At 43.6% G+C, this 14,127-nt stretch overlaps 1 protein-coding gene across 21 annotated transcripts in view; it reads left to right on the plus strand.

Moving 5' to 3' along the window:
* Positions 1 to 14,127, plus strand: part of LOC110972485 (zinc finger protein OZF-like) — a 657,596-nt gene that overhangs the window by 457,030 nt on the left and 186,439 nt on the right. For 2 of the 21 annotated variants that reach the window (XM_051942982.1, XM_051942984.1), the window contains 7 exons: positions 35 to 298; positions 413 to 664; positions 755 to 997; positions 1,141 to 1,375; positions 2,990 to 3,292; positions 3,394 to 3,663; positions 5,022 to 6,076. The exons of 17 other annotated variants lie outside the window; for them this stretch is intronic. In XM_051942982.1, the coding sequence (XP_051798942.1) occupies positions 1,179 to 1,375; positions 2,990 to 3,292; positions 3,394 to 3,663; positions 5,022 to 5,109 (858 nt within the window). In that variant the 5' untranslated portion in view covers positions 35 to 298; positions 413 to 664; positions 755 to 997; positions 1,141 to 1,178 and the 3' untranslated portion in view covers positions 5,110 to 6,076. 2 more of the 21 variants (XM_051942985.1, XM_051942981.1) reach the window with 2 other exon arrangements.

Below are 14,127 nucleotides of genomic sequence, written 5' to 3' on the forward strand. Positions count from 1 at the left end.
AATAATGTAGAGTTGTTTCTTTGCTGTGTTCCAGCTGTGGTCCAGGCTTCTTCCAGAGTGTGTGTTCATCCATCTCTGTCAGATCCAGACAGGAGGTCCAGCAGCTGGTGTCTCTGCTGCAGCTCCTGGACTTCAAGCTGCTGTTGACAGGAAAGTTATCCAGGAGGACCTGCTGCTCTGTGGGGAGAGTTCTTCATCTGTGTGGCTCTAGAGTGGATCTCAGCCTCACAGCAAAGAAGATGTCTGTCAGAAGAACCTCCCTGCTCTTCAGAAAACCAACAGAACTCCACAGTCTGAGGTGATCATTTCAACACTTCCTGTCTCTTCTTGTCTTTCACTGACTTTTACCTTCTTCCACTTTAAATCTTCAGTCACTGATGGCTGCTCTTTGGTTTTTCTCTTTGGTTTTCAGGCTTTCCAATGCCATGGTCTTGCTCCTGTTTCAGTGGGTCAGAAGTAAATTGATGTGTCCTTTGACTGTTGAAGAGCTTTGTCTTGTGGCTCAGAAAGATCACCCATCAGACAGAGAGTTGTTGAAGGTTGTCAGTAGTTTATGTTCCCTGCTGAGATCCTGTTCAGTCAGACAGTTGGTCCTCACTGAGTCCCGCATCCCTGCTCAGTGTCTCATTCCACTGCTGCTTCTCCATGGTCCTCCAACCATCAAGTAAACATCCTTCCTCAACCTTCTGAACCAACCCAAGCATAGAATACTTTAACAGATAGACTCATTATTTTGTCTTTCTGAAACCTGCAGACTGAGTGAAGATCATGTCCAGCAGCTGCTGGTCCATGAAGTCCAGGACCAGGACTTGACATTGTCTTTGTTGAGTGCGGTTGATGGAGATCTGACCTCCTGCAGCCTGAACTGGGAGCTTCTTCACTATCTGCTGCAGCAGTCTCCAGCTCAGACCATCACTGTGGACCTGAGGAAGAACCTCTTCTTACAGGAGAGCGCTGCTCGTCTGCTTCCCTTTCTGGGCAGGATTGTGATTAAAAGGTGATCAGTTTGGATTTCTAACTTCTTACCAGGATCACAGTTAGTCTTCTTTAATGATTTCTCTATTTACTGATGTGACTCATCTTTCGCCAATGTGAGCTCTTTAAACAAAGTGTCCTTGTAAATGCTGTGGATGCTTTCAGGCCCAGTCCCAGCTTGGTGATGAGCTCACGCCAGTCACATGGTCCCCAGTTTGCTGAGGTCATTGGATCATGTGATCAACCTGAGCTGCAGAGTGCTGGACTCAGTGGACTCTGCTGCTCTGCTCTTCACCCTCAGACACAGTGATGGAGTTAAACTGAACCTCCGGTGGACCTCCATCCCAGCAGAGGGAACACGGTCCATCCTCTCTGCGCTGGAAAGAGTTTCTGAGCTCAGGTCAGATATTAGTGCTGGTTTTCCGACGATCATTGCTGTCCAACACACAGGACAGGATCCAGCTTCCTCTGCCTCAGTATTAATGCTCCACTGATCATTCTGTCTTCACTTTTCTTTCTACAGCAGTTTCTAAGATCACAACTGTTTTAATTTCACTACAATACTTTGTCTCCATGTTAAAGTTGCTCTTCGGTCATTGATGAAACCCTTAGAAACTCATCTCTCTGTGTCAGATTTACATATTTACAAGTAATTTCTATAATTCATGCCTTTAAATGTCTTAGATGGAACTCTACATCTGACCTTTGACTGCTTATTTCACTTCTGATGTCTCTTCTTGCTCATAGAAAACTAAATATGGACTTTTGAACAAGGTTTTTAAAAAGTGATTTTTACTAGTAAGGGTCTTTAAAAAAAACATTTAAGATCCTTGCAGTAAACTGCTTTACAATCAAACACACTGTTATGACTGCAGCCGCATTTTACTGTAAACATGTGCAGTTCAATGTCTGTGATTTGACTTTTGGACCATTTTAAGGCATCATTACAGGCAGAAATAGAACAGCAGATGAACTTTGGTTCTAACTGAATAAAAAGACACACTGACACCTTTTTACCTGCAGGATCACTTTCTGGGCTGCTTTTAATCAGCTGCTCCAGCAGTGAATGAAAAGAACATTTCGAAGTCTGGGCTTCACTTATTTACTTTCTAATGAATCCCATTCAGATCATCTCAGACACTCTCTGCACAATTCCATGTTTCAGATTTGATCTCTTATTCATGCAGGAAATAGTGGAGAAGAGATTTGTTGATGGACAATCATGAGATAAAGTGAATCTTGTTCCAGCAGCAGCTTTAAATCCTCTTCCAAAGCCGTCATTAATGATGAATGTGAGAATCTAGTTTGGACCTGAAGCACATCCAGATTCACACCTGATGAGCTGAAAGAGTGAAACTGGCCTCAGTCTGACTTCACCACAAAACACGATGTCCAACCAGGAGAAACAAAGTTCTCCAACATCTTCAGATACATGAAGCTTCTCAGCTCCATGACAGCAAGTTTCCAGAGAACATGAAGGGTTCCTGCAAATCACTGCTTCATTCACAGCCTTTCAGAGTCCTGATGGAGACACAGTAGTGTTGAAACGTTGGTGTGTTTGCACTTTTAAAGGCTGTCAATCAAGCAGGGAGCTCCAGAGACTCTTTTCAGCTCCATAAATCCATCAGTGGGTCTGATATGAACAGTCCACCTGCCACATGTCCCCAACGTCCACCTGAAGGACAAAATGGACGTCAGGTTCAGTAAATTCCAGAGAAGCTGAAGGTTTGTTTACAGCCTGTCAGATTCTGTCCCTGCTTGTATTTTCTGAGCTGTGAGGCTTATTTTCAGTGACGTCGTTGTGATTCCAGATGTTGAACTTGATGGATGTAATGGACAGAATGATGGAAGTAAAATTCCAGTTGTTAGGATGGAATGTCTCTTTACATTTCTGTTTCTGTGTGTTTTCTTCTCTTTAGAATATGTGTGTATTCAAAGATCCTGTTGGTAAATTGAAGAGTTTTCTGTGTATTGACTTTTTATTTGCTTTCTTTCTGCATCAACTGTTCTTCAGTGTGGACAGGAATCAGCTGCTGAGGTTCATCCACTGCTGTGCTGCCTCTGACGTCCAGCAGGAGGCAGCGTCCGGCCTACTGAGGACTCTGCAGCACCAGTTGGATCTGTCCTGCCAGTCCTGTGTGGATCTACAAGAGGAGGATCAGACTGAGCCTCTGAGTCTGACTGCTGATGACTGCAGGGCCGCATTCATCGTCCTGAAACACTGCAACCTGGACACTCAGCTCCACCTGCAGGACTGTGAGGTGGAGGACGGAGGACTGGACCTGCTGTTTTCTGTCCTGGACAGGGTCCGCCTCAGGTGGGAAAGAGCCCAGAATGAGATAAAGCAGAGACAAGCTTGTTGTTCTTCATGTTGGATGTCCTGACAGTCGATCTTTGGTCTGTTTGTCCTGTGTTCAGAGTCAGTAAAAGTGTCCTCCTCCAGCTGCTGTCCCTGCTTCCTGTCCACTCTGAGAGGGACACAGTGAGACAGGCCGAGTCCCTGTGTGGAGCTCTGGGTGGAGAGCTGGACCTCAGTCACAGCACACTGGACCAGAGGGTCTGTGGAGGTCTGGTCCAGATGCTGGACTCCTGTGAAGGACTGACTGAGGTGGACCTCAGTCACTGTCAGCTCAGCGACCAGCTGCTGCTGCCCCTCATCACACATCTGCACAAAGTCCAGGTCCTAGAGTAAGTCTCAGACCAGTTCCTTCTCTGGGAGGACAAACTCAGCATCAGCCTGTTGACCCTCTGACCTCCTAGAGGGTTCAGAGAGTCAAAGTAGACTTGATCTATTAGAAGAAAATAAAGGTCCAGACGACTCTGAAGCAGCCAGAAGCAACATATTTAGCTCCCAGAGTTCATTGGTGGAACTTTAAAGTCAGCTGCAGCCACATCAGCTGGAAGAATTCTGGCTTTAATTCTGCTTTTTACCTCCTGTCTGCAGTTTCTGTTTTCTGCTTTTTGTTCATCTTATTTTTGCTCACTGTGCTTCATTTTTCTCTGCAGTCTAAAGTCCTGCAGCTCTGTGGAAACAGAACAACATGAAGAAGGAGAGAGAATCAGAAATGTCTTCTGTCAGGAGGACAAATTTCACATTTATTCATTATGAAAAAGCAAAAAGAAATTCTTTGGTTATCTTATAACATCTTTTAAAACTTGAAACATGTCCTATAGTTTTCTCAGTATCAGCAGATGTTAACAACTCTGGGACTAAATGGAGGCTTCCCACACTGTAGATGTTGATCTTTTCCATCTTTCCAGCCTCTCCAGACATTTCCTCTCTACTCTGCTCATCATCAGTAGAAAGATGTTTCACCATGCTGAATGGATCTCCAACAACCTGCTCCTCTGTTCTCTGTTTCTGAGCCGTGCTGCATTTATTTGATTCATCCAGGAGCTTTGATTTTCCTCTCAGTCTCTCTGTGGAAACACTGCCTGCAGCTCACCTGAAAAGCCTGAATTTTTCTCTCCTGACTGTTGGTCTCAGCTGAGTCAGTCGAGGTTTCTCTGTTGCACTGAGGAGACCAGAATTTTTTTTTTTTACAGAATCTGGTGCAAACGGTTTATTTTTAGTGTATTTTCAAATTAGACACGTAGAATAAAATGATTCTGATTAATGGTTGTGTGATTTTAAGTCTAGATTTGGTTCATTTCTGGACAGAACCACTCAGCTCGAGTCACAAAGCTTAAGATCTGAAGCTTCTTTTGTTTTTTTACAGTTTGTGGCTCTGATAAATGGAGTCATTTTATCCATTTTTTTCAAAGATGTCATTCCAGGTCTTGAACTAAAGAATATTCCAGATTCACAGAGTTCTAGATGAACCCAAACACACCTTCACTGGCAGCTGATGATGGATTTAGATGATGTGAACAAACTTACTGTAGAGGAAAATGAGGCTGTTTACCGGAAGTTGTCCCATAAAAACTGACTCTAATTTAATTTTATGTTTGATCCTGTTGATGGACTGATGTGCTTCTTTGACCTTCTGTCAGCATGTTATCAGATGGAGGATCAATGATAGTCTCCTGTTGTGTGTGTGTTGCAGTCTGAGCCACAATCAAATCACAGATACCTCCACAGATGTGCTCCTCCAGCTGATCTCCTACCACTCCTCCATCCACACTGTGCGGTGAACAAACATTCATCTCAGAGGATCACGCGGAAACCAGTGGATAGATGAGCTGACCTGATGCTGTTCTTCCTGAATGATGACGTCTGCTCTCTGCTTTGGTGTTTTTCAGACTCTTCAGCAACGACATCGTGGACAGAAGACCCTTTGAGAAGCACAAGCAGTTTGAAATGTGGTGAAGCAGTTAGGAGGACATGTGATCATCAGGGAGGAACTGTTGGATGTCGTCATTAAAAAGCCTTTTCTCCTCATGATTAGATGAAAACATGGAGTTCATTCTGGTCATCAGTAGTGTGTGATGTAGAGACTTTAGTTGAAACAAGCTTTGATTTTGACCACATTAGATTCTCTTTGTTTTTTTACAATCAATAAGACGACACTTTATCTGGAGGCAAAGAGCAGCCAGCAGTGTTTTCTAAAACTTCACCACGTATGTTTGACATTATTAGTTAGTGGAGCTCATATTTCTGTTTGCTACCATGTAATGATGGTCTAGAATTATTATTTTATTGTGACAAAACAGAGACTGTAACTGTCAGTATTGTGAATACACTGAAGTGATATTTTTCTCCTGCTGTGATAACTGTATTATTCTGGGAGCACAACCACCAAATATTCGGATATTCAGGTCCAGCCCTAGTTGTGATGTTATTTTCCATCTATGTGCCATTTGGAGGGAAGTGAAATACAGTATATTTTGTATATTTTGTCAGTGGAAGTAGTTTTCACTGTTCAAACATAAAAATGTTACTTTATTTCAAGCATTTGTTTCAAAAGCTTTATGTTGTAAAAAAAAATGAGATTTGGAAATTTGTGTTTCTTGTGCCTTAACTTGTCATTTTGTAAAGATGTTGTTTATTTTTGTTATTTTTTTATTTTAGTATTTTGAAGTACCAGAGTTTGCACTTTATCTTACATTTTTGCCTGTCTGATCACATCATTTCTAAAAAATAAATCGGACATTATAATCAGTTAATCAATACTTGAGTAGTCTTTTCACCAAACACTTTTTTACTCTTACTTGTGTAATTTTTTGGACGACTACTTTTTACTTCTATTTCAGTGATATTATTTTGAAGTAACGTGACTCTTATTTGAGTACAATTTTTGGATATTCTACCCACCTCTGTATATATATGTAAATATACAATCAACTTAATGAGATTCTGCAGCGACTGTTTTGTCTCTCGTGTTCTAATTTACTCTATCATGGATGCTGTTCTGAACTACAGCAACTTTATGTTTGAATCACTTCACCAGAAGTACTTCTAAAACTTGTTTATCTGGTCTGACAAAGTCATGTCAGTACTTGCCGATAAAAAGGCAGAATGATTTTATTATGAAGGAAATACAAATATATCTACTCTTTCAACGAATAAAACATGATTTTGTAAGACTCAGGAGGATGGCTGGTATAAACTAAAATGGTTTAATGACTACTAGTTTCACATATTGCACTAATTCATTTTGTTGTCTTTTTTGTAGTGTCCAAACAAAAAATAATCACGTTGTAGCTAACCTACAACTGAACCCTTGAATGACTGGAAGTGTTAGCTGAGCTTGTGGAAGTGCTAACGAGAGTCTGCTCTAGCAAGGATTATTACCGTCACACATGTAGTTTTTAACATAAATCCTCTACAAGGACATCCATATCTTAGGATATCCATTTCTAATGTTTGCATCAAATATGTTTATTTCTATAGGAATCTATTCCACATGCAGCAGAATGGGTATACACTGTATTAATCATTTATACATAGATGGTGTCTTTGCATCCTTTGCACAACTGCAGATAAAATACAGACTTGGGAATAACAACTTCTTCTGATATCTACAAATGAGGAATTACATACAAGAACACCTAAAAGACTTTAAAACCAAACTCAATAATAGATGACTGTCTTAAAATCTCCCCTAATGAAAATAAATGAACATCTCACATCTAGTGCCATATCATCTGTCTGCTCTCCTCCAGTTGAAGCTTTCAAATCCAAATAGGAAGAGGAACTCGGTATGAGACTCCCAGACAATCTGTGGAAAGAGAGCCTTGAAAATGTTTCTACTTGTTCAAATAATGCAGGACACTGTCTTATCCAGTTCAAGATTCTACACAGGCTTCATTACTCTAAGGAGAAACGACATGCCATATATCTACAAATATCGCCTATTTGCGATAAATGCCACGCCTCAGTGGCAAATCTTCTCCATAGTTTTATATTATGTCCAAAAATACAACATTTTTGGTCTGATATTCACTACATTTTGTCTGAGGTCTTAAATATTCTTATTGAGCCGGAGCCCTCCTTTATTCTACTCGGTACATCAGAAGCATCTAGAAAATTAAGCAACACACAACAAGACTTTCTTTCTTCCAGTCTTATAACAGCTAAGAAGTTGATGCTTCTGCACTGGAAGAACACTAAGACCCCTACTTCCAAGATGTGGCTCACTGACCGTACTAGAACACTCCACTTGGAGAGGATGAGATATACTTTAAAAGATAGAATAGCACAGTTCAATAAGACCTGGATGCCTCTGATATCATATCAGAGTATGGAGAGTGCGAATTATACAATGACAATTGGGGGGGGGTCAACATTTTTTAGAGGCCAGGGTGAACCCAGGGTGAACCCAGTACAGCGCAGGCGCCTGCTTAAGGTAACAGAAGTCTTGCACAATTCTTACAGCATCATGAAGGTCCAAGGTTTAACAATCTTTATTATTGTTGTTGTTTAATATAGAGAAAAGACATAAAATAAACATATATACAAGAAAACAAAATCATTAAATTTTAACAGGTCATTTTAAATATTTACAGAAATCTTACTTGTTTAAAAAAAATGTCTGCATTGTGTACTGTCCTCCTCCTCCTCCTCCTCCTCGTGTCTGCTCACTGTCCTCCTCCTCCTCCTCCTCCTCCTCCTCCTCCTCCTCCTCCTCCTCCTCCTGTCTGCTCACTGTCCTCCTCCTCCTCCTCCTCCTCCTGTCTGCTCACTGTCCTCCTCCTCCTCCTCCTCCTCGTGTCTGCTCACTGTCCTCTCTGTCCTCCGTCTTCTCCTCCTGTCTGCTCACTGTCCTCCTCCTCCTCCTCCTCCTGTCTGCTCACTGTCCTCTCTGTCCTCCTCCTCCTTCTCCTGTCTGCTCACTGTCCTCCTCCTCCTCCTCCTCCTCCTGTCTGCTCACTGTCCTCTCTGTCCTCCTCCTCCTCCTCCTCCTGTCTGCTCACTGTCCTCCTCCTCCTCCTGTCTGCTCACTGTCCTCCTCCTGTCTGCTCACTGTCCTTCTGTCCTCCGTCTGCTTGCTCAGTCCTCTGCCTGCTCACTGTCCTCTCCTCCTCCTTTCTTGCTCACAATATCTCCCTCTGCCTCCTTAATACAACAGCACATGCATGTAAAATTTACCATGCTATAATGCTCTGTATTTATAGCCTCTATAACAACCACTGAAAATACAGGCTGCATTTTCTTAACTATGTCCTAATTTTCAACTTACTCTTTTTTTGGCACCAAAATAGTGCCTGATATCTTCTCCTTTCCTCTTGACCATGTTGGCTCTGTAAATGAAATCTAATTTGAGTTCAATGAAGTAGTCTTAAATTTGGACTAATACAACTATCACAGTCAATCAGTTAATCAGCTTTTAGTACGTTGATTTTAACAGTTCAACTAATCAGCCAGATTATAGTCCTGCATGGTGTGGTGTTTTTAACACAGGGCTTGTAGTCTGTAGTGCTGTAGCACAGTGTAGTGTAGTCTGCTTGTCTTTCTCGCTTCCAGCTGCAGCCGTCACCTAACCCCTTTCAGGGTGAAAAGAAGGGCCGAGTGTGTAAGCCCCTTCCTGGTGACTTTACGGATCTACCGGTCAAGACTCCTACAGTGCCTCCTCGTGGCACACCATGGTAACTGGGTACCCTGCGGCCCCAGGCTAAACTGTGGGAGATCTCGGAGCAATCTGGAGCCCCAGAGGTACAGTGTGCAGGCCCATCAGTGTGTGGACACGCCCTGGCACTTACCAATCCAGATCCCAACTATGGGAAAATAGTGGTATAGTGGGACCTAAACCCACTTGCTGACCCGGCAGCAGGAGTCGGCAGTTGTACGGTTGTGGCAGTCACATCATAGTGTTCTCCTGGCACCCTACAGCACTTTGACAAGCGAAGGAACTCACAAGAGTCACCGGTTGACAAATACCAGATCCAGTTAGGAGATCACTGCACGGCAACCTTCCTTTACCCCGGCTGTCATGCATCTTGCATTCCGCCAGAACTAGGTACTGGCTAGGTCCAGAGATGAGTCTTTGTCATGGGCAAGCATTTACTCATTACCTTGTTGCCCTGGCGTTCAACGTCATCTTGTACATGGACAGCTCTTCACAAATTCAGCGACCGGCAAATCGGGAGTCTTTAACCAAAAAGACTGTCGTTGCTCGACAGGGTTCGCGTGCAAAGCAGGCGCGACCAGGTCGTCATCCCGCTACTGCTACATTAATTCTAGCAACCTGGAATGTCAGATCTATGGGCATTAATTTGGACCTCACAAACCCAAAGCCTCATAAATCCGCTATTATCAACACAGAACTCGGCCGTCTCGGCGTCGACATCGCAGCTCTCAGCGAGACTTGGCTTACCGGAGATGGTCAGATCCGGGAATCTGATTACACCATATTCTGGACTGGCTATCCAGATGGAGAGAGACCAATGCACGGTGTGGGTTTTGCAATTCGGAACAGATTACTGGACTGTATCACACAGCCTATCCCCATATCTCCCCGCCTGTCCACCCTCCGTATGGGCTCTGAAGCAGGCTGCACCACGTTTCTGTGTGCCTATGCTCCCCCGTTATGCTCTACTGCAGACGCCAAGGATAATTTCTATAATCTTCTGGAGGACACCTTACGTAATACTCCAAACGGAGACAACGTTGTTATTCTTGGTGATTTTAACGCAAGAATCGGGTCTGACAACGTAGCATGGCAAAATGTGATCAGCTCCCACAGCATAGGGAACCTAAATGAAAATGGACAGCGCCTCCTGGAGTTCTGTGCCCGAAATAATCTCCGTATTCCATCTTCTTTCTTCTCCAGTAAACCTCGCTCCAAGGTTACATGGAAGCACCCTCACTCTGGACGTTGGCATCAACTTGACCATATCAGCACCAGAAGGAGGCAATTGAGTGACGTCATGAACTGCCGCAGTATGCATTCAGCAGATTGCGATACAGATCATGCCCTTGTTCGCTGTAAAATCAAGCTGCAGCCAAAGAAATTCCACACAGCGCAGACCAAACCAACAGCTCGGGTCGACATTTCCCGTGCCTCTGACACAACCTGTCTCTCTACCTATCAGCGGCTTTTGGTGGATAAATTCAACTCTAATCCACCAGCAACAGACCCTCAGCAAGCCTGGTCTAACATCAAGTCCGCAGTCACCGAGTCAGCTCTAAGCTCCTTCGGCAAAAGGCGGCATACTCAACCCGACTGGTTTCTTGACTCTGCTCACATCCTCACTCCAGCCATTGAAGCCAAGCGCACAGCCAAGATCCTTGTCGCTCAGCACTGCACCAGAACGTCAGTTGTAAAACTCAGACGTGCTAAGAGTGACGTTCAACGTCTAACTCGCACTGCCTTACAGACGTACTGGCTAAACCTTAGCATCCGTATTGAGAAATGTGCTGCAACTGGCAATATAAGAGGTGTGTATAGTGGCATTAAAGAAGCCTTGGGACCAACCGCCAAGAAAACTGCACCGCTGCTCCCTGTAGACGGGTCTCTGATCAACGATCTACCATCACAACTGGACCGCTGGGTGGAACATTACAGTTCACTCTATGCCAACCCGGTCGATGTCAACATCAGTGCTATCAACGAGACCATACCACAGCTCTCTGTCATGGATGTGCTTGACAATCCAATAACTTTGAAAGAAGTCCAGTTGGCTATCAAAGCTCTTAAGAACAACAAGGCTCCTGGAGCTGACGGCATCACATCAGAACTACTAAAATATGGTGGAGGAGCTCTGGAATCTGAACTCCTGTCCCTCTTTCTACTATGCTGGGAAAAACAGCTCCTTCCTCAAGATCTGAAAGATGCCAACTTCATCAATTTGTATAAAAACAAAGGAGATCGCCGAAACTGCAACAACTATAGAGGCATCTCACTGTTGAGCATCGTTGGGAAGACACTGGCACGGGTTATCCTGCCTAGACTCCAACTAGCAGCCGACCGTGTCCTTCCTGAGAGTCAGTGTGGTTTCAGATCTGGCCGCTGCACATCAGACATGGTTTTCTGTATTCGCCAACTCCAGGAGAAATGCATTGAGCAACAAAAGCCACTCTACATGATGTTTATTGACCTAACAAAAGCCTTCGACTATGTCAGCCGACAGGGACTGTTCACCATTCTTCAACGCATTGGTTGCCCTCAGACTCTACTCGCTATCATTATGTCTTTTCAAGACGATATGCGAGCCACAATCCAGTTTGAAAACACCAGATCAAAGGAGTTCAGCATTTGCTGTGGAGTCAAACAAGGATGCATCCTAGCCCCCACTCTGTTTGGCATCTTCTTCTCAGTCCTGATTAGACGTGCCTTCCAAGTACCCTCCGGTACTTTTCAACTTGTCACACCTCAGAGCCAAAACCAAGATCTCCAAGGTGCTGATACGCGAATTCCTGTACGCAGATGATACGGCCTTTGTCTCGCACTCCCAAGATGAAATCCAGAGTATGTGTGACTCCTTTTCTGCAGCCTGCAAAGAGTTTGGTATGATAATCAGTCTCGGCAAGACAGTAGTGCTCGGTCAAAACACCCTGTCAGCTCCTCATATTCACATAGATGAGACCCCCCTCTCAGTAGTAGAAAATTTCTGTTATCTGGGTTCCACCATCTCCAACAAATTCTGTTTGGACATTGAGCTGAACACCCGAATTGGAAAAGCCGCAACTACTTTTGGTCGACTCAGTCCTCGTATATGGAACAACAGCTTGTCCGTAAAAGTCAAAGTCAAGGTATACGAAGCCTGTGTCCTCAGCGTTCTTCTTTATGGTAGTGAAACTTGGACTACCTACCGCAAGCAAGAACACCGCCTGAATGCCTTCCATTTCAGATGCCTCCGTTTCATCCTTGGCATATCATGGAAGGACAGGGTACCAAACACAGATGTACTCACGATGACTGGCAGTCTGGACATGGACACCATCATCCGTGCCCGTCGACTACGCTGGGCAGGCCATGTACACCGCATGGATAAAGACTGTCTTCCCAACCAGATCATGTATGGGGAACTGGCACTTGCTCCTCGCTCACAAGGAAGACCAAAGCTGCGATACAGGGATGTTCTCAAACGTGACCTTGTTGCCTTCAACATCCCAACACACTCCTGGGAAGCTGCTGCCTCAGACTGAGACACCTGGAGGCAAATCATCAAACATGGGACCCACATAGCATCAAACCGTTACATCTCCTTTTGTGAAGAGCGCTGTGCGAAGAAGTCATCGACTCCATTGTCGTCTATGACGGGATAGGCCAGTGATAGTCCTGCATGAAATCTACTGTCATGGAGTGCCTATTATAAAAGCTAATATCAAGGCAAAAGCGTAAATAGATCACTGCTCAGAAGACTATTAAAATTAAATAATATAATTTTGTAACAGACTGACATTGGATTACATGTTGTCTATCAGTTCTGTGTTTTCCTATATTCATAAAGGTGACATACAGGCTGACAGGCCTGTCAGTCATTGAGAGAGAACTGGAGCTAAAAGCTAAAAGTAGTGAGGACTGGTCTTCATTATTGTATGAACGTCAGCCCCCCATTTTCTAACTGCTCATGAGCACCGGTGTAAGCTAACGTAACATTCACACCAGTTGAAGCTAGCATTAACATATTGACATTTACACATAGATACATGATAACATTCGTCTGAGACACCGGACACAATATGAATCCAAATATAATTCGTAACTCCGAAAGTGGGATACTAAATAAAAATAAACTACCTAGATAACTTACATCAAAGTGCTCCCCAAGTCGTTGATGTCCCGAAACAGCGCAAAGCCAACTTTTTCTCAGTCTAGCTCTTTTTTTTTTTTCGCGTGCGCAGCTACTTTATTTCAGCCAGGCAGCCGGGAACTAACGAGTGACAGTGAAATGGTATAGTCCACTCTAGGGGTGTCTGTCTGGGTGTGTGTGTTTTAGCACAAGCCTCTTCCTAGCATGAATATGGAAAATACAATACACTGTCACAGAGATGGGAGTAAGTCACATACATGCAAGTCGCAAGTAAGTCACAAGTCTTAGCCCTCAAGTCTCAAGTAAGTCCCAAGTCGTCTGTATGGAGGATCAAGCAAGTCAAGTCCAAGCAGAGCTTTGGTCAAGCAAGTCAAGTCCAAGTATTGCTTTAGTCAAGCAAGTCAAGTCATTATCAAATTAATTACTTTTTTCAAATGTCTGTATTGCAACAAGCTTGCTGTCAATATCTTATTTTTAATGCAAGCTGAAGTTCATGAATCACCTCAACATGAATTAATTACAAACAGCTTTTTATTAGCGGAAGATGGAACAATCACATCATATGAAAAGATACATTTTAAGTGAAACTGGAGCTAGAATGCACCTTATCCAAAGTGTGTCTGTGTGTGTGGTTTGGCCAGCACTTTTCATTTATGATTGACAGGAATTTTAAATCAAGAAACACATGTTTTCTGACCAATCCTGTAGTGGAAACAATTGGAGTCGCAATGAGGTTCAACAAGATCTGGACGGTCACATAACCTAACACAGTTACCTTGCATCACTGGAAAACCCTTATCAACCATGTACCAATTTCAACAGCACGTGGCTCTGTGTGCAGAGGACCAGGTGTCTTCTTTTCATAATCTGTCCATTATTCTCATATGTTGGGTAAGTAGTAAAGGTGATGTCACTGAACATGTTGCTAACAAGACTCCCAAGCCAACAACAATACAAAAACACAGGCATGCTTCTCTAAGATCATCAGATTAGATTTTTCTTTTTTGGACAGCC

The sequence above is a fragment of the Acanthochromis polyacanthus genome, chromosome 22 (genome assembly GCF_021347895.1).
Source record: "Acanthochromis polyacanthus isolate Apoly-LR-REF ecotype Palm Island chromosome 22, KAUST_Apoly_ChrSc, whole genome shotgun sequence".
In the NCBI taxonomy this organism is placed as follows: domain Eukaryota; kingdom Metazoa; phylum Chordata; class Actinopteri; family Pomacentridae; genus Acanthochromis; species Acanthochromis polyacanthus.